The sequence below is a fragment of the Thermobia domestica genome, chromosome 7 (assembly GCF_964235325.1).
Source record: "Thermobia domestica chromosome 7, izTheDome1.hap1.1, whole genome shotgun sequence".
Lineage (NCBI taxonomy): Eukaryota > Metazoa > Arthropoda > Insecta > Zygentoma > Lepismatidae > Thermobia > Thermobia domestica.
In genome coordinates, this window is record NC_137460.1 from 201,967,779 (window position 1) to 201,994,929 (window position 27,151).

Genomic DNA, 27,151 nt, shown 5'->3' on the forward strand with positions numbered 1-27,151 from the left:
GGTGGAGTCACTCGGTCGAAAAAGTGTAACACGGTTTTTCAGGCCAGCCACCCTGAATAAGGTTTTCCTCATTCACACCAGGCAAATGCCAGGGTGGTACCAAACTTATAGGTCTCAGGCCAGAGGCGGATCCAGGTCCGACTTCTGGGGGGGCGGTGGGTTGTCATAATGCTACTTTTAAGGGCTCCAAACTCTGGGATGGAATTTATTTATATATATAAAACAAGAAAGTTTCCTCTTCTGGGGGGGGGGGGACGATCGCTTCCCCCTGGATCCGCCCCTGTCTCAGGCTGCTTCCTTCCTTCCCCAATCCTTTCTTCCTTTTTTTTCCCCGAATTGTGTGCTAGCCGAGGGACGTCATCTCTCAAATCGTGACGGGCTAAATAGCCTTAGATGCCGACAGCCCAGAAATCTAAATCCTAAATATCCGTGAAAGTACAGTAGGAAAGTTAAGGGAATAATTTCATATTTTTGGTCAGCCTGAGGATCTGTGTTCTAGAACCTTACCCTCCTTCAACTATATTATGCTGGCCAGCATTCTAGAACCTTCGCCCTTCGACTATGACGATTATGCCAAACTAAAATGCAAATTGCTTTTCGTTGACACAAACTATCGCAAAAAGACCCTCAACTATGGATAGTATGCCAATACATTTTGAAAGAGAACTTTTTCTCTTAACTTCCGGCAACGGCAACTTTCGTTAGTCTTGGCTACACTGAAGATTGAAATATGGCGGCGTATGGTCGTACAGCATTGATGCGGCTTAGGAACTATATGCTCATAATACGAAGACTATCTGATAAATCTAGTGATGTGTTGTCTACGCAAGTGGAAACCACTACTAATGATAAAAATACATTAAAATCGACTAATGTCGACGTCAATAGTGAATTAACTGAAACTAGAGTAACGAAGAGAGGAGGATTTAGGGAAGCTTTTGAAAGATACACATCGCATCCTGGAAAGGATGCAGAAAAAGGAGAGGAGACTTTTGCGTCCATGCTAAGAAATTCCGCTTTCATTGCTGTAAGTTGTAAATTTGAACACGCACACTTAAAATAAGTAAATAAATCCGCAGAGTAGGTTGAAGATTTTAAGGTATAATCTTACAACACCATTGTCACAAAATTGGTAATTTTACGGTGTACAGCCATTAGTAGTATATCGCCGGACCGATTTGAAAATCGAAAAAAAAAAAAGAAGTACCAATATGGACAGCATTATGTTATATTTCCTTGGATTAGATCAATCCTTAAGTACTAGGCCCTACGCATGTTTTTGTTACATTAGTACTGCGCGGAGTCTTGTCAGATTCCGAACAATAGGTTGCAGACAAACCTACGGCACGATGCTAATTTTCGCATACACTAGATATAACCAAGAAGGTAGAGGAAGCGACAATCGGGAGAGGCGGTCAAACGGGAAGTTACGGCGACAGCGGAGTCTGCCTCCGCGTAGTACTTACGGGTTAAGTTACCTTAGCTTACTACATTAGGTTTGAGGGGCAAGGTTCTAGAAGTCAGGTCCCCTTTCCGACTTAGCTGTAATAAAGACTACGTTTTCTACTGTGCTCTCACCCGCCTTCACTCGCTGTCGCTCGCTTGGCAATACTGTGTGAATTAAATATTAAACTTTGGTACAGATAAGATCCACCTAGCTCCTAACCCACATGGGGGGAACTGTGTTCTAGAACCTTCCCGGTTAGGGACAAAAACGTGCTAGGTGGCCACCAAAAGCACAAATGGTATATAACCGAGCCAGGTGTCGGCGAAGTTGGTGGGTCCGCGTCTGAAGGAAGCAGATGCGTCTGCAACGGTGGTTATACGCTTAAGCGAGGGTAGGGAAAACATGTGGTTATTGGCAATCATAGAAATTTCAATAGGGTTTGTCATAGTTTATACAAGTAACGCTTGACTTGTAAACATAAAATCCAGCTACTGTGCAGAAATACATTGCCGTTTAGTTGGAAGTCACTTACCTTCAAAAGTGAGGCTTGTAAACTTCTGCAGTCTCAAGAAGAAAATCGTGTACAATAATTTTTTACCCGGCGCTTGTAATTTTTGAATAGTTCTCTATAATTTACACATATGTCACACCCTTGGCATGCACGCGCCATTTCCACACTGTCTTTCGCGCCACTATAACATAACAAGTGTAGGCGTACCTCTACGCGAAATAGTCCACCCGTCTCCACATACATGCTACGTACATCATCAAAAGAAGCCACTCTGTTAACTTTTACTATTCTCCTTACCTGACTTTCACTCATTCTTCCTCAGAAACTTAAATAAATTCTCCAATTGGCCCGGTAAATTTCCTAAAATTGGTCCGGCGACATAGCACTTAATCCTTTGTACACAATGTAGGAAATCGATTTTTATGTTTACAAGTGTGAAAGCATGACAAATGCTATACCGCAGTTAAAATGAGTGAGTGCATATAAAAAGTAACTATGTAGCAAATTTCTACTGACGAATTATCTGCACAATATAGGGAACGTGTATTTTATGTTTACAAGTATAGAGTTGCTAGTGTGATACTATAATAATGCTCTAACTCCAGTCAGTGGGCTGCTTTTGGCGATATGTAGGGCGGCTTTCCCATTGTCGTGGCTTACGTGCCTGCTACTACGCGGGCCTAACTGCTACTCGATTAAATTATCGTTTTAAGTGTGTACTTGACACAAGTTGAGCATTTTTTGCATTCATTTTTATGACATACGTTCAAACGTGTAATTATCCGGTATTCGCGTAATTATACCGAAAGTCGTCCTCAGGTGAATCTTCGCTCATGAATACAACTCCTACTCAAAGAAACTATTTCTAAGGTCCTACGTGTGAATTTCCTGACGAGAATCGCATTTAGATTCAAGGAATTACGGCGAAAAATGGGGAAAATATGTACTAAATTAGGTAAGAAATACACTAAATTATGTTATATTAGGTTAAAGCTTCAAAGCAGAGGTGTGTAAACTTTTCTTGGAAATCGAAAAAAGTGCTTATTTTTAATTCCGGCTCCAGAGCAGGTACTTGAGCCATCGATGGGGGGTGTGCACTTGCATTGCTCTGTGCAGATTCACTTTAGGAGATACGTGATAAGAACTATTAGCGATGGGGGGTATACACTTAAACGAGAATAGCGCAAAAAATAGTATAGGGCTTAAAACACTTTTTGGGGGAGATACTAACTGGCATCTAAAAAAGTTCCAAAATGTACTAAATTAGGTTAGAGCTTTAAAACAGAGGCGTGTAAACTTTTCCAATATACGTGCTGTTTCCACACTGCCGTTCCCGCGACTAAGCCATAACAAGTGTATCTCTCCGGCAAATAGTTCTTTCCACGTCCATATGCAGTGCTGCTTGTATCAGAAACAACAACCACAACCACTTTCTTAACTTCAACTATTCTCACCTGATTTTCACTCACTCTTCCTCACAGACCAAAATAAATTCTCCAATTGACCCAGTAACTTCCCTAAAATTGGTCCGCCGATACAGCACTTAACCCGGAATTAAGATAGCACGTGATCCTTTCGATGTCTTATCAGTTTGCACTTAAATTATCAATCTATGCGCAATTATTTGGGCACGCACCAAGAGAATAAGAGTGCAGTATGTCCTAGGGGATGATTTAGAGCACAAACTTGAAGACCTGCACGGGTGTTAATGCTTGTGGTAAATTTTTGTTACTGGCTTACTCTCCAGTACGTAACCCGCATAAATTCGTGGATGCAGGTTAAGGCTTTGACTCCACTGTCGGCGTCGTCATACTACAGTGGACGGCCAACTTCGGTCTGTCTAATACACCTCTCTCTCTCTCTCTCGTACTAATACTACAAGCACATCCTCAAGGAAAACTAAGTATTCCCAAGTTTTCAATAGATACCGGAGCCCTGCTGAGGGGCGGGTAGATCTAGGCACGACCAAGGAAATATTTCCGGAGCAATTTCAATTATCGCTATCTGATGAAGGAAGGTAGATTATCCACAAGTGTCTGGTATATTCTGACTGATGTAACTTTGATATTAATTAACTTAGGACATGGCGCAAAATTTCAAAGTCACACGCACACGCCAATCCAAAAACGATGGTCGCCAGTATCTCTAACTAACTAACTATATGACCTATGGAACCCGGAGGCTCAATGCCGTGTTCACAAAAGCTCTCCATTGACTTGTATCCTTAGCCAATTGGATCCAGTTTCTACTTTGTATTCCTATCTCTGCGAGATCCATCTTAATGTTGTCCTCCCATCTGCGCCTAGGTCTTCCTAATGGTCGTTTTACGATTGGTCTCGCAGAGATCCAATCAGGACTTTGAAAGCGTTTCTACTTTCTTTCACTCTAGCTACATGACCTGCCCACCTAAGCCTCCTAGACTTGACGACCCTAACAATGTTGGGTAAACCGTATAAATTATGTAGTTCCTCGTTATGAAATTTCCGCCATTCCCGTTCTTCTTGGGTCCGAATATTCGTGTCAGGATCTCGTTCTCAAATATTTTCAATCTATGTTCTTCCCTCAGAGTAAGCAACCATGTTTCGTAACCATACAGAACAACAGGCATGATTATTGTTTTATATATTTTAAGCTTCCTCGACAGAATTCGCGACGACAAGAGATTTTGAACCGAATAGTAACACGAATTCCCTGCTTTTAGTCGATATTTAATTTCTCCGTGAATATGATTTTTGTCTGTTAATATTGATCCTAAGTATTTGAAAGTATCCACTTTATCACAAGTATTATTTAATATTTTGCCGTATTACGGTCCCCACGCACTTCCATGTATTTAGTTTTCTGTGCATTTACTTCTAAACCCATGTGCGTGCAAGCGTTTAATATCTCTGCATTTCTTTCTATTCTCCTATCATCCCCTATTAAATTTACATCATCATATGCCATAACCTGGTGAATACCGTTCAACTCTAGGCCCTGGTTGCTATCTTTGATTTTCCTTATAGCGTATTCCAGAACCAAGTTAAGTAATAATGGCGACAACGCATCTCCTTGTTTCAGACCATTTTCGACGTGAAAGTTCGGGGACAAAGATTTTCCTACCCGGACTTTACTTTGGGATTCATTTAAACATATCTTAATTAATCTAATTAGCCAGTATCTCTCACGTACGAATTATGAGAGATCCCTCCCCCCTTCCCCCCACGGTCTTTGGTTTGACAAAGAAAGAGATTAGATAAGGGCGAATTACAAGTTACAACGTTGAAGACTTCACTTTTCATGTCCGTTGTGAAGACTTCACATTCCGTATTTTCTCTCATTCATTGACAATTATTTTTCGTGCGAAACAGAAACTGCACAGGTCTGTGAGTTTCGGCAGAAACCATTCCTAGTGAACACTGGTAGCCAGCAGCCAGGTCTAAATTTCTAGTCGGCAGTGGAGATCTGGCGACCGGAAATTTTGCACCGTGACTTAGAACAATAGTTGTTTATGTGTTATGTTAAAAATATTGTAGGGAAGCCCTATTATTATGTTATATATATATATATATATATATATATATATATATATATATATATATATATATATATATAAAATAATGATCACAAGTTTTATTATTCACACAGTAGTAGTTGTCTTAGTACGTGACTGCTGGCAGTGAAGGGTAGTTAGGTGTAATATATCCTTATGAGAGCCAACTCTGTATCGTTCGCTCTAAGTCCTTAAGTAAGAAATGGCACTGAGTTAATTTGCACAGGAGTCGTCCAGACTTACTTTAAGCTACCTAATCCAGTCCTTTCCTATGCACATGTAAACGAACTACCATGTAAAATAAATCTGATTAAGAATACAGGGTTATTTTTATTAACATTTTCAGGTAATACATTGTGCATGTTAATTGAGAAAGGAAGAACAGTGCTTAAAGAACTTAATTATTAAGGCGAAGAATATGAAAATCATCTGTAAACACAGAAATAACGGAAGAAAGTAGCTCATTACAATGCAATTGCAATGCAAAACTAGCTTGTATTGGCCATGTAGTACACATTGGTAGATATTTTGATTTTCTTCAAGCATATACCCACCATCGCTTCGTGCCTACTCCCTATGGTCCCAACTACTTCACCCTGCCGTAAACTGGATTTTATATATATATATATATATATATATATATATATATATATGTATATATCTTGCTTCTGGTGGCCACTTAGTGGTATATGCTTGGTTTTTCTTACCAGTAATCATTTTAATTGCACTCAAGTTGCCAGTTATGGGTATTGTATTGTATTACACCCAAGTTCGTGTAACTGTTGAGGTTAAATTGAAAGAGTAATGAACAGAAGGCTCAAGATTATAGTGGAAGTAATAAAAGAATACGTTAGAAGAAGAAAGTAAAAAGAGTTAAAAAGTGCATTTTAAAAAGAGTATTGACCCATCGAGTTTTTGTGTTTTTGCCTTGGAATTCTTAAATTATGACTCGTTAGATGTTCATGTGTTCTTGTATTTATCTGTTATTTCGTCCAAGAATATTTGGTTCAGGGTACAGAGAGATCAACAATATTAACTGTTAAATACCGGTAACTTAAGTATTGATAAAATATTGTTCACAAATTTCCCTCAGGAAATTGGCACACACAGATCTTGTTCTGAAAACGTAAACACCTTTCTCTCTTTTAAAGGTTATAGTAAATTACTTAGAAAATGTTATTTTTTTAGTTTGAAATGAAATTTCAATTGATCAAGGAAAATCCTCTTTTCATATAGTTTTGTCTATAGTTACGAATGTGAGTCTTTTTGACGCTGAGTATTAAAAAAAAAAAAAATAATAACGTAGTTCTGCATTGCGCATCATTTCCACTCACTCGTTTGTACGTATCATTCTTCCACCAAATATTTTGCTCAAAACTTATTTTTAAAAAGGGCCGCGGTGGCTCAGTGGTAGAGCGTTCACCTCTGGTGCTTGGAGTCCCTGGTTCGATCCCGGCTCGCGCCAAGTGAACTTTGTGGTCGACAAACACCGTGTGCGTGGGTTGTCATCGTCACCGTCTCCTTTAGCCTGACCGGCATAACCATGGGACGTAAAGGTCAAAAATGTCATGTTATTTTTTAGAAACAGTTATCCTTTGATCCCCTCTCTAGTTTTCACATTTTAAAATACGAGAAATATTGAAATAGACGAAAGAACTAGAACTTCCGTAAAGATTAATTTTACAGTTTCACGGCGTACTCACCTCTTCATGTGAGTAAGTACCATTGCGAAACTGATACGTTTATAACTAAAAGTACTAGGGTGATTCAGAAAGTAATGCATCCAAGCCCACTACTTGGCCTGTAGTACTGCAAACATTCTAAACTGTTTACCATTAATGCACTGATGTTTAAGCTTTAGAAGTCACTTGTTTCACCTTCCTATCTCTTGTTCTAGAGTAAGGGACCAATCCATGACATCCAGTGATGACGTCCGGTTGAAACAGCGGGCTGTCATTAAATTTCTGACTGCGGAAAAGTTGTGCACCCAGGAACATTCATCACCGGCGACAAATCGTGGATACACCATTACGACCTGAAAAGGAAGCGTCAGTTGATGAAGTGCCGCTGCACGTTCTTTCCTCCGCCAAAGTTGTCCCATCTACTTGCAAGGTGTTGTTGACATCCTGCCTATAGTCCGGATCTTGCACCCTGCGACTTTTGGCTCTTCCCCAAACTTAAGGATCATCTTAAGGGCTAACGCTACAGTTATGACACGGAGGTGGAAGCAGTAGTTCAGAAATGGTGTTGCCAGCAGCCACCGCAATTCTTCACCGACGGCATGAAAAACCTTGTTTCTTGTTAGCGCAAGTGTGTTGACCGTAATGCGGACTATGTTGAAAAATGATACCACCATTTGTAGCTGACATTGCAAACTTTTCACTGATACCAATACTGATAGTATCGGTGCTAACTGTCAAACACAAATAAAGGTATCACTTTGGAGGCATTACTTTCTGAATCACCCTCGTAGAATAACTGATTTGTGATTAATTTGTGTGTTCTTTTTCATATAAGTTATTCAACTTCTAATTCTCGGGATTATTATAATGAGAGATCATGTATAGTGAAAAACTATTTTCGTCTGTCCGTCATGCTCCTAATAATCCACCGTCCGGCAAGTAGTTGTCGCTAGCTGCGCTGCCTCCTACCTCCTTCCTGACGCCAATAGATGGTGTTAGCGTGCAGGTAATTGCATATTTAAAACTAATACGATGGCATAATTGCAACTAAAAATTGCGTTGTTTCAATTTAATTACTTCGAAATAGGACCACAGCCTTAAGCATATTTAGATTTGAGCATCAATAAGTTAAATATAAACAATCTGAACTTACATATTAATGAAAGGAGAAAACAACCGATTTACTTTATACACCACAATCCTCTGTAGGTGCGAATGAAACAACTTACAAAGAGTGAAAAAGTGGCTTGACTGGACCGGGACTCGAATCCGGGATCTCCGGTATACCGTGCCGATGCGTTAACCACTACGACACCCAGTCCGCTTCCCAGAACAGCCAAACATTCTCTCACTCCTGCAGTTGGTTCATTAATATATATGAAAATCACAACCGATAAAGGTGTTCTCAATATATGGACACTGGATTGTCCAAGCACAGCAGCTTAGGCTGTGGTACAAGCCATGTGGTCTGAGTAGAGAGCACCGACTGCAGGAGTGAGAGAGTGTTTGGCTGTTCTGGGAAGTGGACTGGGTGGCGTAGTGGTTAACACATCGGCATGGTATGCCGGAGATCCCGGGTTTGAGTCCCGGTCCAGTCAAGCCATTTTTTTACTCTTTGTAAGTTGTTTAATCTGAACTTACAATTAAGCGCAATTTTAACCCAACCTATAACTGAAGGCTTGGGGGTTAACTAATCTTTATAAGATGAAATTAGCACCGAAATTTAATTACTCACACTGAAGATGAAACGTGTATGCATGGAAAGTGTTGTGAAAATAACTTTTATGTATGTTCTAGATAAGAGTTCTTTTTTTATTCGTATTTGAATGTTTTAATAACAACATACAGGTTATATTTTTATACATTTTTACTTGTAATTTCATACTAATGCAACTTTATATCTTCGTAAATAATTTCTAAATAAATATTGATAGCCTACTACACCATGGCTCTTCCAAGAGTTAATCAATTCACGGCAACCTACGAGGATATAATGTCATCCTAGAAATGACACTGTACTTCAGATTCACGTGTTCGAATTGGGTTGCACTTCGGTCTGATCGACTGCTTCGTCATGTCATGTTTCTTTGTAACAAACGAATATGAGCGTGTTTGCATGGTACCCAGTTTCATTTTAGTCTATTATTCCATAAATTATATAACTTATTATAAATAACTTTTATAGATTCTAATGTAGTAAGTAAGTATTATCTACATATTAGTTCTATTTTATGGATAGTATATAGCAAAATTTAATATTTGCAATATGAAAAAATCTATGTAATAAATGTTTGTCTAGCATTTCCTATTCGTGCGCTGCTTTTAAATGTAATTTGAAGATGCTCATTGCCTGCAAAACGTTACGTCACTTCATATTTTTTTCTTTCTTTTTTCGCCTATAATGATAGATGCAAATACCATCACCAGTTCCAGGATGTCCGTATTGTCTAACCTCTTTTAGTTGCAAAACCGAAAGCGATCCTATTGTCCATTTGAAAAGCTCCTTTCACCCTGCTAGTGGTTTTTAATCAGTAATCAGCGGAACATAAATTGCCTTGTCCTGTCGTCTTTTTTTCCCCTCTCTCTTCTGAATACTGTAACATGAACCCGGTCGTCATTTGTTGTAATTTCATGAAAGCTTCCCAGATTTAAAAGGATTCGAATATGTGACATAAACAAAGATATCTATAACTTAATACATCCATCTGAACTAAATTACCAAATTCTTGCGATAAAGCATGTATGAGTGCGAAGGCTTAGTGGCTACAATCAGTTTACACGTTCGCCGACAATAGACATAAGAGCAATAAACAATGCCAACTGATCTCTTGCATTGATCTACCGAAATATTGGCGTTCTCTGAAAGGATTTCTAAGAAACGAAGATCATGTATATGTCCAATATTCAGAGGTGAATTTATATTTAACACATTGGAGTAACCGTCCTTTAGTGTGGTCAAATTCTAAGATACATGAAGGGCTATACTTACGGAGTAATAAGTAGTGAATGTCTTATTGAAGAAATGCAGATTTCAAAAGCTAATTGAACAGGCTCTACAATGTAAATTGTGTGCACTATTACTTATCAATGAACTGCAATATTATCAGAAATGTTCTATAATACGTAGCCACGAGTATAATATATTATTACATGATGATATAGTGTTTAATATAGCAGTAGTTATTATTACCAGATCAGAATATGTTACTTGATTTTGTGTATACCCAGTAAATCTACCTTTTTCCCAATAATCAAAATGAGAAGGAACATAATTTTGATGTATACGCATATAAGGAAAGATTTCATGTGTTAAGTTTTTGATAATTAGAGAATTTCGATGATTGATTTTTAAAATTTTTGTTTCGACGTAAAAGGATCCTTCACTACAGTAACGAAATCTGGCTTCTGACAGTTCTATAGAGCACGTGGTGTAGTGATGCCATGTTGCCAAAGGCTCGTACAACCACGAAAGCAGCCCGGACTACACTACACACTACTTTAACAAGTCATAATTCTATAATCATATTAGTATGACAGGAAGATGTGATTTCCAAATAAATACTTGGAAAAATGGCGTATGAAATGGGTGGGTTCCGGGATTCATCCCCCTTTCAGTAAGACACTATGGAAAAATAAACCTTTACCATATTATATGCTCGTATATATAGCGTGTTCTGAAAGTGCTTCAATCCCCCACCTCCACCCCTTAATGAATCTGCAAGAAACCTAAAGAACAGATCAATGAAATTAGTTTTGCATTGAGTTTACAGAAAATCAGGAACATATGTCGTCTTACGTGATCGATGTGAAACCCTCATATCTGCCTGTATGTAACAAAGTCTATCTCTCTTTTATACCAATTGAGACAGGTTCTGTACTTTTACGTGTCGAGTCAGTCTAACATTTGCTATTGGAGTGATTAACATTAACCATGTTTCGACAAGTCACACTATCTTCTCAGGTTCGGTGTTTGCCATCTCCCTCAAAAAACAATACAGTATAACAACGATTTTTTCCCCCTGTTATAAAGTCTTCCTTCCTAAAAATTTCTTATATCGAAATCCTATCTTTTTAAGTACTTTGCGCAGAGTTGTCTTTCCGGCAGTGAATAAATTACCTTGCGGTAATGAATTAAGAAGAGAATTCAAAGTTGAATACTTCTTTTGCTGGTACTATTTATAAATGTGGGGTCGATTTGCACTCTTCGTGAAGTCATCTACGGTTGCTCGTGACTTTTTTTTCCCGTGTTGTAAGTGATATCAGAAAGTATAGTTAGTTCCTTCTAATTTTTCTGCAATGACGCGAATAATAGTTCATTCACCGACTTTCAAATACTGTAATTCGAAACGCGTTTGAGCATCTGTTGTAGAGGAAAATTAAAAGAAAAGAGGGCTCTTTATTTCCTTTCTCGCCTTCGAAATAGCATCATGAGTTATATGTCATTTCGTATGACTGACTTCTGTATGTTGAACCACTAGTCTAATTTTTTGTTGTTCTAGCATTTTCAGACATATTTATTATTTGTAAACAGAGTTCCATCAACTATTCACAATCAGCAATTATCAGTAATTCGGAAATAACACTTAAAACAGTGTGTACTAAAACAACTATTGGCAGATGATTAAACCCTCAACTTCCGGCAACAATGCGGTCAGTGACCTTGGTTGCCTAGAAAAGTGTGAAAGAATACTGCAGTGATTGGCGAACCGTCCTGCTGTTCGTTTCGTTTAGAACACATGCAGCTGTCAGTCAGAGTGTCAGAGGCTAGCTTTCGTTAACTGCACTGTAGTAATTGGCAGTCGTAAAGCAGTTCTAAGTAAAAAGATGCTTTCTGTTCTATTCACTTTGAATGGCTCACGGTCGACTAGTTTAATCAGCACTTAAAAACTATTATGCTCCTCCTCTTATGCAGTATGAGCTATTGAAGTTGCAAATTAGATGTTGAAGTAGTAGTTTAAGTTTTGTATTGTATAAATTTCGCTGGAGGTTCACGAATTAATTATGTACTTAGAAAGAAATGTAAACTTGAATCTGAATATTTTGTAATAATTTATAATATCAGGTCTAAAATGTGTTGAGTCTTTGGAGGTCAAAATAGAAAATACATGTATTTTTATTTGAAAATAACATTATGAAATCACATGTGCAGTATTTTTTTTCAGTTACCTTCCATTTTTCCGGCAATACCAAAATCCGGTCACTATAAAACTTCAATTTTCTGGTCAAAAACATGTGACACAGGGTTTTCATAGGCTTTTTTGAAACTAACTTATCACGATTTAAAGAATTCTGCAGAGACCAAAACAAAAAATAGTATGACGGCACAAGGTCAGGGCTATACGGTCGATGAATTAAAACCTCCCAACCAACTTGCCTCAGTTTCTGACGGATCATTAAAGATACGCGATTTGTGTTGTCAGCGTGGTATACGATACCCTTTGTATTGACCAGTTCTGATAGTTTCTTTTGAATTGTGAACCGTACAAGTCCGAGTCTATCGTTCTGCCCAGTGGTAGTAGCTCGTGATGTACGATACCCTTCCAATCTTACCATACACACAACGTAATCTTCTTGAGTGTCAGTTCGGGCTTTGCAACACACTGTGGATCTTCTTCTCGCCTTGACCACGATCTTTTTCAGGAATTGTTGTCTTGCGTTATCCACTTAAGCTTAAGGAATGACTCAAGTTCGTTACGTTTCAGTAGGAATTAGCAGATAGAAATTCTATCGATTAAATGTTTTTTTAAGCCAGATCATGTGGCACCCAAACGTAGAGCTTCTTTCTGTAATCATTCTCCAAGTGGTTTAACACTGTTTGATGATATTTAGATCGTTGGTGATACCATGACTGCTGATAAGCCTGTCTTTCTCCACGTTTGCCATAATATTATTTAATTTTGCTGTGATTGGCTGCCCACTATGATGAACATTTTGGATATCGAAATTTTCAGAACGAAAGTAACTGAACCATATTTTAGCTGTTACTTTCGACAACATATCTTGCCTATAAGCAGCACAAAAAATTGCGCCTTAATCGAAATAAATTGTAAAATGTAGCGCAATCTTGCGGAAAATTATGCCATCATCACACGATAACTTACGGCTGATTATAAGCATTCCAACGCTTTTCGCACATCTACTAGTTCGAACTGTCACCTACGAGAGTGGGGCACTTTGGCTCAGTGGTAGAGCGCTTATCTCTGGTGCATGGGATCCCTGGTTTGATCCCCGGTCAACTAAGTTAGTGGTCTACAACATAGTGACCGTGGTTTTTCTTGTGGTACTCCGTTCCCTGTCACATTCTCATTCCACCAATTCTTCCATCATCATTCACTTTCCTTAATCATTCATCTCTTAGCCTAAAGGACATAATCGTGCAACGTTAAACTGAAAGATATAATTTCATTTCCAACTGCCATCTATCAAATGACCGTAGGCTTGACTCACTGCGACTCTTATACTGTGTGATTTGAGACACTAATGCCATCTTGTCCGCAAAAGGCTCAATACTTTTTAGGCTACCTCATGTTAAGTATCAATTTATTTTTTAAAATAGGATTTTTTTTTTGTTAAGCTAGGAGACCCAGAGGGCAAAGTTGTCCAAGGAACGATATTCCATGTAGTGGAAGATGATTTATACATAGACTTTGGGTGGAAATTTTACTGCGTTTGTACTAGACCTGCAAAGAATGGAGGGTAAGTATTGAAATTGAAGTATTTTGTTTATGAGTATTTACATTACGATTCATCATCACCACAGTCTTTCTAAATAAAGGTATAGATCTGAAAAAAACTTCCTCCATGAAGCTTTGTCTCTTTGCTGTTTAAAAGAGAATGAAGACAAGGAGTTTACACTCAAAGTGGAAATAGGAAGAGAAACGGCTTTCCCTACTAATTTTAGAAAAATTATCGAGGAATGTAAGAAATGGTCCTCTCTTCATTGTCTCTTTTTAAATAGTATCAAAAATAGATTATTTGCCGATTTCACATAACCAAAATAAATATCTAAAGAGAATTTGCAGTAATTTTGGAACAAGTATACGAAAGCCAGGTAAAAATATAGATAAAAACAGCTTAACTACAGAAGTTATGTTAAAGACCTGTTAAGTATAACAATGTGTAACGATTTTATATTAGTAACATACACTTCCCCCCCCCTACACACACACATACACACACACAAACATATATATATATATATATATATATATATATATAGTCAATACAAGAGTGAAAGAAATATGTTAGAAATATCATTAAAGGTTATCCGTCTCAGAGCTACCTTAGCTTTTAAAAATGTAAATAACGGCATGATGTGAAAGAAATCAGTTGAACTGAAATGAGACAGTAATATTGAACGGAGAATGATGAAGGTATTAAAACAAAATCCCCGAAACTAAATTTGGAGAAGTGCTGGAACACAGTTATGAATCTAAATGAAAAATTCGATACATGTATTAAGTATCTAAAACAGGGCGCAAAATTTCTGGTCAGCAGATCGCCATTGGCGACTAGAAATCTAGGGAACCAGTGTTCAGTAGGATTGATTCAAGAATGCGAAAATGTACATAACAGAACGGTTGCAATCTTTATCACCAGAGGTAGTTCTGTCCCTAGGTATATTTGACATTTTGGGTTGGCTTCCTAAAGGAAGTCCTTGAATTTGGTGTGGAGGAAATAAAAACTACTTTTTAAGTACTTGCAACCAGATTTATATAGTGAAAAAGTGGACCTTGTCTTAGCAGATTGGGCAGAATATAAACTTTTGTTTCCTTAATTGACGTTGAATCAGATTTAAAGTGAAAACTTCATTACGAGATTCACAAATTTGCTTCCAATTGTCACATTTTGCGCAGTTCTACTTGTGAATACTGCTTCGTGTGAGAGAGGCTTCAGCAGTCTCAACAGAGTTAAGACTGCCTACAGGAATTCACTGAAGACTGACACACTGGATGATTTGCTGACAATTTCCATCAATGGTCCCCCACTTAAGGACTTTGATCCGAAAACTGTAATCGAGAACTGGTACTTCAGTGCAGAGAGAGCGCGTTACATAAACGTGAAGTTTTAAAGTAAGATTTTTAACACGTATGTGAATTGTCCAATTCGAAATTGATTATCCTGAATCAATTGTCTGGTTTTGAAATTTTATACCCTAACCTATTTCTTTGTCAAACTAAAGGCCATGGGTGGGGGGGGGGGGACTCTCATAATTTGTACGTGAGAGGTACTGGCGACCATCATTTTTGGATTGGCGAGTTTGTTTGACTTTGAAATTTTGCGCCCTGATCTGTCAATCCTGAAAGAAGAAACAAAGAAAATAAAAGTGCAGAGTACTTTTAAATTAGTGGGCTAAGATATTTTTAGCAATATCCTTTTAATCTTTCATGTTCTGTTAGTTGCTAAACATCACAAGATCTTAACTTTGTATGGTGAGTCCGACCGACATACTATGGATTAATTTAGCATTTATGGTTATTTTCAACTATGTGCATTAGTTTATATGTGGTGCGAGACAGGAAATGCATGTTTTCCCTGCATCTTGAAGTATCACTTTATATTTCAAGCCATTTCGTTTTCTTCTTCTGAAAGATAAAAGTAAAGTTAAAAGAACTTGCCAGGATTAAAAGTAGAAAAAACAGTGAAGTTGTATAAAAACATATTTATAAGAGCACTCTGCTGGCTGATATAAACTTTCTGTTCTTTAGCCATGTTCATTAGAATGGAACAAAAAAGGTTGGCATTTTAAAAAAGTTTTCCTATCAGATAGCACAGTGGTCAAAAGTTGTGTAGCGACTAGTGTAAGACCCCTGATCTTTTTCATAATTTTCAGACCACGTCTTCATTCCCTGCAAGGTCCTTAAAATTTGTAGATTTTATGATAAGTTTTAAGATGAATAGAAGAGATTGTCTGTTTTCAGAGACTGTCCGTTTGCGTAAAGAGATCACACTACGTGCCGGGAGTTCTATATTGGCCAGTAGAATGTCCGTGATTTTTTTCTTTTTTTAATTTTTGTATATCATCCTTATATCCAGAAGGGCCTTAAAATTTGCAATTATTATGGTAAATTTAAAAATTGGATGACAAGATTGAAAACGCATTATTAAGTAATAACTAATACAGTATGCATGATCTTTAAACAAAATTTAGTTCATTACCTGGAACAACAACACCTTTTAAAAGTGTGAAGTAGTTCCTATTACAATTTCGAAAACAATTCATTGAGAGAATTTTAAATTATATTCTGCATTTAACCATTATATATATATATATATATATATATATATATATATATATATATATATATATATTATAATTAAAATTGTATCTCTTCGCTGGTTCCCAGAACTCGCCACGAGGAGGTGGCTGCATATCAAGTTCTGTCTTTGTCTATTCCAGTCATCCTACTTTTGGACACCATTTTTTTAAGTTCCTGTAGATTGTGTTTTGAAAATTGGAATAATTAATCTATCCGAAATTCGTACTCTAATAATTCCAACCCGAGCTAAGACACCATTCACTTCTGAAGAAGTATCGGTGACTAATTTAACATACCTTTCAACTACTTGGGTATGACATGGGAAATGTAAAAGCAGTGGAAATTAAGGTGAATCTTCCGTTACACGTTTCTGTAAATTATTCTTCGACAGAGAAATGTCAAGGATGGTTCCACAACTTCGCATGCTTGCCAGTTGATAAAGTCAATGTAATTGAACATTGAAGTTTATTGCTGCGGAACTGCACTACCGTACGGATGTGTTTGACTTCCGCGGCAAGCATTCTACGCATAAATAGTTCTGGGATATGCTTCCGATCATTGTCGACCATATCTATAAGTAGATTCTTCGGATGAATGAAGAAACCATTGCGTTGAATCGTAATATCCCTAATGAGCTTCAGTTCATCCATTAGACACCTTGAGAAGGATGTGGCTCGAAATAAATTCAGAGGAGCATCTTTGATGGATTACTTTTAGTGTAAAACCACATCGGAGCATACACTTTCATAACGAAAGTAGTCTGGTCCTTCCAAGTTCGCAGATAAGACTGTAGTATTTATATTAGCTCGAAGCACTCTGTTGGCAGTTCTGAGCCATCTTGCATGTGGCAGTTTCCCAGGATTTCTTATTATCTTATTCCATGAACATTTTCATGAAGACACAGATTTACATATCTTATAGATATTTTTGATCTGTACTAAAGTTTTCTAAATATATGAGATATTTTCCTCCAATTGGTTGAAAATCAACGATTGATAAAGATTCACATTTGGCTAAACATTTCCGTATTATTCCCGAGAGGCCTTGAGGACCCGTTCTGGCTACATCCAAATGCTCTAGTATGTGCCTCAACGACAGTTCGTTAGATTGAAGTTGACGTATCACCTATTGCAGGGATTTTCCAAGTTCATTTTCTAGTAAAGAAATCACACTTCTATTATTTCCATTATTGACGACAGTACCATCACACCCAATTGATACAAGTTAGATATGCCTATGTTTTTATCGTCATAAAATCCCAGTTTGCTTCTTGATACTCTATACTGTAGTAGATGTTGGTGAAACATACCTTCAGGTCCCTGAATCAATGAAATGTGTCTTTCTATTTTACACCTGGGAAAGTAATTGGAATCTCTCATGTTCTCCATAACCAAGATTTTATCTTTACGGTTATCAAAGTAAAGGGCTTGAATTGTAATGTCTTTTCTGAGGAACTGGTTTTGAAGATTCCGACGCAATTTTCTTCGTTCCCTTCGAACTTCACTTCGATCTACAAGATGATAGTGGTGTATCTGCAGTCTTTCTCTCATTGCTTAAATCGTGCAGTAATGCTGAGGCGAGGGAGGCAGCAAGTATGTCAGACACTCCGTCTTACATGTGAGGGCAACGGTTTATATGCATCGGTAATTCTGCTAAGGAAATATCTATGCCAACGTCTTCTTCCATGAAAGAATAATCATTTTAGAACGAAAAACCGTCACAGAAGTTTCTAATGATTCACTGTTGGAAATTTATTCTCTTCAAATTTGGGAGTTCGTGCTTCTTTCATAACTAGATCATTCATCTTTCTCATGCCCTTTTCTGGAGTTATTGAGTGGTTCGAAGATATATAGTACCAATAAATTCTTCTAAATCTTTGATCTATTAAAGAAGAACTTTCCACGATTTCTCATAACGGTGAAGCTCATAGTCACTCCATTTGCACGAACCTTCGCTTCTTCTTCAAAAGCTTGAACTAAGACTGACAAAGGTTTAGGAGCCTTGCTTGCTGTTTTTTTTTTTTTAATTATTTATTTATTTATTTTTAGCAAGATAATTATTCTGAAACGATGAAGAATGGGAATCGACGCTTTACTCGAAATATCTTCGATTTTAGTAGCAACGTCTTTATGAAGTTTCCCGACTTTATATTGTCATGTATCTTTTTCGAGCTTGCTCCAATTACTATCGCAATACATCTCTTATGGACAGAACACTACGTTTTGGACAGAGTATACGTATGAACGTAGTACTATCCCAGAGTCGGACTTTTATCATGCCATTTTCATTAAAATGCATATTCTAAAGAGAAGAGAGGATTCAAATTGTTTTTCAAAAATAGTTTATCTCGTAAGCCTTTCAAGTTACGGAGAGGAAACTGAACACGTAAGCTCATTAAAAATAAGTGAACATGTTTCCGAACGTTTTCGAATATTCCGCTTCTAAGGGGAAGGGACATTCCTACAATATTTGTATTTCCGATTTTGTTTCAAAAAATCCCCAGCGTGAGGAAACATTTGAGCCGTTTGAATTGAATGTTGTAATGTTACTAGGATCGAACTGGGAAATATGTACCCTAAGGGAAGGGGGTGAGGGAAATATGAATTTTTTTTGTGTGTGTGTTTGTGTGCAAAGAATAGAGTATTTCACAATCTCTCAAGTTAGAACTTGGTTGAGGCTGTGCTTTTAACATTTCGTTTTGATTCAAATGTGTACCCTAAAGGGATTCAAATTTGTGGTAAGAGTAGAGTATTTCAGCAGCCCCTCAAGTTAGAGAGTTAAAACCTCACTGAAAGTAAATAACTACCAGCATTTTCGAAAATTCGGCCTTGAGTGGGGAAAGGGACAACTTCTAGATTTTAGTTTCCAATTTCGTATTAGTGCTGAACCGTTCGAAATGAATTTTTGAACATAGCACTTTTGTCGGATTTTGTTTTTAAAAATCATTTTACTTTGATATAAATATGTATTCTAAGAGGAAGAAAAAGGGTTCGAATATACCTTCCCAATATTTTCTATAAACCTTATTTTTCCCATGAAGCTACATTTCATCTAGTACAAGTGAAAGAAAACATCGAAAATCGAATTGGTGTGTATTTTCAGTGAAATGTAGCTTGTTCCTTTATTTATTTATTTCTAAAGTGCTGGACACTTATTAACCCTTTTCCAACGGAATAATTTTTCTTACTATATTGTGATATGGTAGTAAATTAGAGTAAATTGAGGGTACATTAGACTATATAAAAGTACATTTTTCTTTTATTGTTGCTCAACAATGCTGAGAGGAAAGTGGACTAGGAGTCGTGTCAGGCGGATAGGCTTTGATTTATAACACACCCAGAAGAAACAATGGATGAGCAAAGAAAATGGGACTTTAAAAACCTACAGTCGGAAAAGGGTTAATAATAAAATTTCTTGATTTCATCTTTTTGAGTCTTTGAAGTTCGTGTTATGTATCATCATCATAGTTATTCTGCCATTATTGGCAGGTCACTTGCCTCAGCTGACAAGCTTCCATGCTCCGCATCTTCTACTAACCTCTTCGTCTTCACATACGATTTTTCAATTTTGATATCGTCCATTAATCATAGTCTTCTTCGCCCTCTTTCTCTTTCTGTCACCATACGTTCTAACATGTCCTTTATGACAGTTCCTTCTTAGCGAATGTCCCAATCAGTTTCTCTTCTTTATAATAGTATCTGAAATTGTTCTTTTCTTTTTCACCATTTCTAATGCCATGCCCTCTCATTCGTTTTCCACTCGACCCAGCTAATTCTCCACATTTCACATTTCGAAAGCTTCCAGTCGTTTTTCATGACATTGAAACATGAAAGAAGCTGCGTAATATCAATGTCATGTTTCTGCCCCATACAGGACAATACTCCACACGAAGCATTTTATGAGTCTTTTAGTCAACTCTTTATTCAAGATTCCACAAAATAGACTTTTCTTCCTCCTAAAGGCTTCTTTTGCGGTTTCTGTCCTTGCTTTATTTCACGTTCGCAGTACACATCATTAATAATACTACCCAGTTATCGAAAACAACTCACGTGTTATATTTTTTCTCCTCCTGTTTCTATATATGACACCGACTACTATATTATAGAATGTAGTTCAAAACAACAACGACAACGTTTGGGACGTGATTCCTGACCAACCTGGGTGCAGAAATCCGCAATTTCGGAGTTATAGGCTGCCGAAAAGATGAAAAAATGAATTTGTTGGTGTTGTTTCCAATCAGCCTGTATATACAAAAATCATACTGCGTAAAAAAGGCAAGTGAATGCTTTCGAAAAATGCATTGTACACAGTTATATTCCAGTACTTTAATTAAAATGTGCCTATACATTTTTTCGTATTTATTTTTCAGAGATTATGTGAGAGGAGCTAAAGTTAGACTTCGAATTAAAGATTTGGAATTGTCAACGAGATTCCTTGGCGCACGTAAGGATCTAACATTGCTTGAAGCTGACGCAACGTTATTAGGATTAGTCTCACATAGTCGACAGAAGGAAGTCAGTGCAGAAATGTGAATACGGTGAACCTGTGTGTGAACAAATAAAGTCTGAATTTCAGAATCCTATCATTTTGCAATGCTGCGTTCTTCGCACATGTTGCTGTGAGATGAACATTACTACAGAAAAATGCTGTCTGAATATTCCAAACAAGATTCATAAAAACTGTTTAATGTTAATGATTCATATGTTGAATCATGGAGATGATGTGAATGCTGTGTATTCAAATCTAGATAATCTTGTAGTTGTTGATTGTTTTTTTTATTATAGTTTTTGTTCTGTTAGTAGAGAAAAATATATGTAAACACGAAGAAAAGATGTATTTATTTATTTATTTATTTTTGTATTACTAGGTAAGATAATTTTATTTTCGCGATTAGGAGCTTTATTCAGTACAGTGATGGTAGAGCTTTAGAATATTCTTATGCGTGACATAAAAACCTGATATAGGGTACTTACGCACTGCGAGAAATTATATTAAAATGCATACGGTGAAAGGTCGTAAAATTGCATCAAAATGGTTGAGACTTAGCCCAGAGCTCTCTTTCTCTTTTATCCTTTTTTCTTTTCCTTTCTCTGTACTCTGTGAATGAGCTGTTTGGGGTTTGAAAGCTGCACCTCTAGTAGGTATAAGTAATGGAGAAACATAATTACTCATTCTAAAACAACTAATCATTGCAAAGGTACATGCATAACTACTTAAGGAACTAAATTCATTCATGATTACAAATATTAACTGTGGTATACTTCAATATAGTTATTTATTTATTTAATTGGCGGAATTTTCAGAGACCACTTTTCAAGATGATGGCAGTGCGTACGCATTTAAAATTCCAGAAAGTAAATAAGGTGCTGATGTATTTTTGGTGCACCACATTTTGGAAGATTTCGGATAAAATTCAATACATTGCATGAAAAGACATGCGTATAAGGAACAAATTTCTGCAGGTGACATACCTAAATAGAAAGAAATATAGCTGTATTTTAGGTTTACAAGGGCAGGGTTACTAGTGTGAAATCATTACAAGTGCTTTACGACGAATAAAATAAGTGAGTGCATATGGAAGATGACACTATTAGATGCTTTTTTTCCGTTGGTTGGATATTTCTGCACAGTGTACAAAACCTGTACTTTTTGTTTACAAGTGGAGCGTCACTAGTATGAAACCATTACAAGTGCTGTTGAAACTAGTATAATTGCAAAAGCCAACTTCTTTTCATATCCTCGCATGAACCATCGTTGACGCGCATGCTCCCTTCGGACGCAACCACGTTCAAGCCCACCAGCTTCGCCCTGTCCTGACTCGGTTAGATGATCATTGTGGTTGACAAACACCGTGCTCGTGGGTTTTCTCGGGGTTCTCCCGTTTCCTCCCACTTTCTTCATTCCACCATTTCATTTATTTCTCATCGCCGTCTCCTTTAGCCTAACCGACATAACTGTGGGACGTAAAACTCTAAGATTTAATTTCATTTTCAGTTAGATAATATTCGTGCATTTTTGTAGCCACCTATCACAGGTTGGTTTGTGTTTTTGCACTAGTTTTTATGCTACATATTCGGAAGCCGTATTTAGTTCAAATCGTAAAAGAACTAAATTTTCAAGAATTACTTCTCGTGCCTCCCTGAATTTTATCTATGCCAATTGAGATATTTTCATGTTGCCCAGCGGAAACCTTTAAGGGAACAACGAGAAGAAGAATAATGAAAGAATTATAATTTGTTAACAATTTTTTCTAGTGGTGCACCAAAAGTAAACCAGTACGATAAATAAATCTGGATAACGTGTTCAATTCTTTTTCTTAATTGTGCAAATTACTTAACATTTTACCTATAAGTACTTGTAATACGTCATCTTTCGGATTTTGGTAATACAAAGTTGTTTGATTGTTTAATTTGTTTACTATAGTTTTAAGTTTTTAGTTAAATGTTTATTATTTCAATCGTTTGTATTTGATATTGAGAACTTGGAAATTGGTAGGTAACTTGGGAAATCATTTGAACGAGGTAGGAAAAAAATTAAAAAATAAAAATAAAATCCTATAGTAGTTTTATACTTTAATGATCCAGATCAGTCGAACTACTGGAAATTACATATTTAAAGATTAATATCATAACGTTTGGATTAATAATATTGTACACGATTATTGGAATTTTGTCATTAGTTATCTATAAAACAACATGGATCGTCTGAAAGCATACAGCTTAGGAGCTCAACTCCGTTTTTTCGAGAACTCTGGAAGATTATCAATAATTAATACATTATGTAATAGTAACGTTTTGAATGTCCATTCCAATAAAAATAAATAAAACAATAACTCTTGAACCATCTGGCCGATCTCGATCAAATTTTCGACATAGATGAGACTCGTTCTGGGATGTTTTTTGTCTTTTCAGTTTGACGCTGCAACTTAGGGGAGGGGGATATTTTAAAATATTGAAAATGACCGATATTAGTGTCAAATCCATAGATTTCGGATTAGATAAGGAGTTGTGTAAGTTTTTATTTAAATCCAGCGAAGCAAGTAATAGACGGTTATATATATATATATATATATAGTGGCGGATCCATGATATGATCAAGGGAAGGGATACACCATAGTTTGCAGCTTTATCCAGTGTATTCCTGAGCGTCAAGGGGAGCTATAGCATCCCTTGGATCCGCCCCTGTATATATATATATATATAGTCCCAAAAGTAATGACGAAAAATGAAACCACAGATTCCTGACACCAAAACAAGCAGAAAAGCTTATAGAACATAGTCCAAAAGTGGACCACAACGGAGCTAAACAGTATCGAATGTGGGGGAAAGGAACTACACACCTGCCTATCCGAATAATTATAGGAGCTAGGAAGGGAGATCAGAAATACATAAAAATCATATCGGGTTGACCTGTTAAACGCATGTTCAAATGTTTGACATTCCCTCTACATCGTGTTGGGAAACCCGGAATGACCTTCCGTTACGGGTAATGGAACGGTTCAATGAAGATGGACAAAAGATAACACGAAGTTGTGATCCATGGATGATAACAAAATGGCGCTCAAAGCCAAGCGCGGCTAGTATGTTTGTACTAACCGCAGGAACACTGTGGGAATTAAAGGCTATTTTGTAGAGAGGATGAAGTGTACATCCGAGAAAATGAACATGGGCAAATTCTAAACTTATGAAAAACATCCAGTTCTACAGAGGGGGATTTCCCTCTCATCTCACCTGGCAATTCGCACACTGCTCAGGGGCAATAGAAAGTGGTATAGTTTCAGAGTTAATTGGAGTGACTGTATTTGCATCGGGAAGAACCAAGAGGTGTCGGCAGAGCCAAAAATTGTCTCAGGGGCAAATCCCGGGGGGCGATCGCCCCCCGGAGAAGAGGAAACTTTATTTTATATATAAATAAAACCCATCCGCGAGTTCTTAAAAGTGGCTCTAAGTAGCAGTATTACGACCTACCGCCCTCCCCACAAGTCCGTCCTGGATCCGCCTCTGAATTGTATGACCCAATTGACAAATCATCCCGCAGGGAAAGTGAGAAATTAAGAAAAAGAGAGGATAAAGACAAAGTAGGAAAAAAAAGAAAAAAGAATGACTGAAAAAGAAAGAAAGGATGGAAGGAATAAAGAAAGATAATGGGAACAGAGAAGGGAAGAATGAATGACAAAAGGAAGAAAAGAGAAAAAGACAACACCTAAATACGAAATGATGTACTTGACAAAACTCTTCTTGCTCCTTTGTAATACGTACATACAAGTACATGCTAGTTCTTGGACTACTACTAGCGATATCGGTAGCCCACCTACCAGTAGCGTTGCGTCTCCCAAATTTGCTTCAACGAGCGTGCAGAATAAAAAATTAAATGGCACTACCTCCCTTGCTGTAAAAGATAGAATATCTTTTCTAGTCTATATGTTTGTCAGCGGTAGGTAGTGTGAGTTTGTTCCAATTTTGAGTTTGCTGCCACAAAAGCTGAGTAGAACACATCACTTCGTAGAGTGCTGGATGTCGAGATAACCGGTTGTGCAATAATTGAGTTTCTGTGTTTAAGGGGGATAATAGCCCACCGTTACAGTAACGAAGAATACGCAGATATATGCATTTCTTTTGTGGAAGAGCAAATGGAAATTCACAGGAAGCAGAACATATGTACAGTGAGCAACAAAAATCCTGCAACATGAGTATGTAAGTTTATTGTGAAACTACGCCTAACAGCGCAAGGAATCAACATAACGTCTAAGTGGCACGAATCACGCCAGAGAAACCTCCCCTGCACACTTATTTTGGAGCAAAAGACTTTATCGTTTCACAATGAATTTACATGTTCATGTTGCTTTTTTTTTCTGCGGACTGTACCAAAATGCTTTCCCCAATCGAAGAAGAGACCTTCACAAGGATTCATCAACGCCTGCGGCAACATGGAAGCTTTGGATTTGGAGAACGAACAAACAGGCCAAACGCCATAACACCCGACGTAGAGGACAGTGTGCTACAACGCATAGAAGCGTCACCGGGAAGTTCAACTAGGAACATGCCGTATCCAATAGTAGTGTATAGCGCATCTTACATCATCATTCGTTATACAAGGACTTAGTGCAGCGGATTTCGCCCCAAGAGTTGCCTTTTTTGAATGGACGAGAAACCAACTTTCAGTGCGTCCACAGTTTGTGATGAATATTTTATTTACAGATGAAGCAGGGTTCATCCGCAACGTTATTGTAAATTTCCACAATGCACACGTTTGGTGCGATGAAAATCCCCATGCTTTGTATGAATCGCGACACCAGCAACGGTTCGCATTGAACATATGGCTGGGGATAAGATGTAACCTAGTGGGACCACACATGCTTCCAAGAAATTTCAATGGGCCTTGGATTTTTTGAGGTGGTGACCCTGGATGCTTCTACTGCAGACTTTGTCGCTTCGATTCTGGTTCAAAGTGATGACACCAAGACTCATCTTCAGTCACCACTCGTTCCCTTCCCTGGTATAGCGCTGCAGATGATCAAGACAATGGGCCATTTGACATGCTTCCTGTTGTGGTTGAAGACTTTGGGGCGCCCATTGCGCGCACACTTCGCGCCAGTTCAGTCTTGCCCAGTGTTCGAAGTGGAAAAAAAGCAGAGGCGATATGTTTTATTACAATTTTGACTCGACATACCGAGTATCTAAATGCTGAAATACAGTGATGGTATGTTGCCTAAAAGATTGCATCTCTATTTACATAATAAGTCAAAACCATGGGAGAACTTCTCCGTAGTTACGGAGAAGGGAGCATGTAAAGACTTTGCCCCCCGACTCAACTTTCTTAGAAAAATAAAAAAAAAATATCCCCTTATGTTTTACTATAGAGAATTATACAATAAAATGCTCAAAAACCGAGTTTTTATATAGACAATTTTTAAACAATTTTTCGCAGGACAACTCCCGGATCCCCAATAGACTGAGAGGTATTCCATACCCTCGGAAGATCCGCCCCCTCCATAGCAGAAAACCCTTGCTGAAATTTTCAGATTTGAATGCATACAGTTCCCTTCTCACTTGTATACACGACTCCAAAAGTGCATTACCACCTGCAATTCTTTTCTTCCTGTAATTGTAGGCAACCCAAAAACACTGCCGTTGGGGTAGTTGAGAATTAGAAAGGCGTTGGACCAAACCTCAATTTTCTTATAAATATAGCAGTGTGGCAAACTGCAAATAAGAGATAATAGGTCAAAGTGGTCTTCTGGTCTGGATGAAATACCAATTGCCATCATCAAAAAATGCAGCATTCACATCTCGGAACCATTGTCCTACCTTATCAATATGTACTTTCAGACAGGTACCTTTCCTGAGAAATTAAAATATGCCAAAGTTAAACCGCTATATAAGAAGGCGGACAATACAAAAATCGAAAATTACAGACCAATTTCCTTGTTGTCTTCTTTTTCAAAAATTATAGAGAAAGCCTTTCTCAACCAAATTATACCATTCCTATCTAAGCATAATGTAATTTCACTTTCACAGTTCGGGTTTCAAAAATGCAAATCAACTGAAATTGCTATCTATAATTATATCAATGAGGTTACGGAGGCCCTGGACAAAGGCAAAAAATGCGTAGGATTGTTTCTAGATTTATCCAAAGCTTTTGATTCTGTCCCTCATAACATTCTTATCCAAAAACTTAACAGTTACGGTCTAAGAGGAGTCGTTAACTCATGGATTAAAT

The 27,151-nt window shown here is 37.4% G+C and overlaps 1 protein-coding gene and 1 non-coding gene across 2 annotated transcripts; both read left to right on the forward strand.

The window, feature by feature from the left end:
* The first annotated feature begins 695 nt into the window (after window positions 1–695).
* mRpS28 (mitochondrial ribosomal protein S28) lies at window positions 696–27,151 on the forward strand. Its single transcript, XM_081765774.1, has 3 exons — window positions 696–1,027; window positions 13,747–13,868; window positions 20,802–27,151. Exons 1-3 carry the CDS (start codon window positions 731–733, stop codon window positions 20,962–20,964), a joined length of 582 nt encoding a protein of 193 aa, XP_081621900.1. The 5' UTR covers window positions 696–730; the 3' UTR covers window positions 20,965–27,151.
* On the forward strand, window positions 8,698–8,770 carry TRNAT-GGU (transfer RNA threonine (anticodon GGU)). The gene has a single exon. It is a non-coding gene; the product is annotated as a tRNA-Thr (tRNA).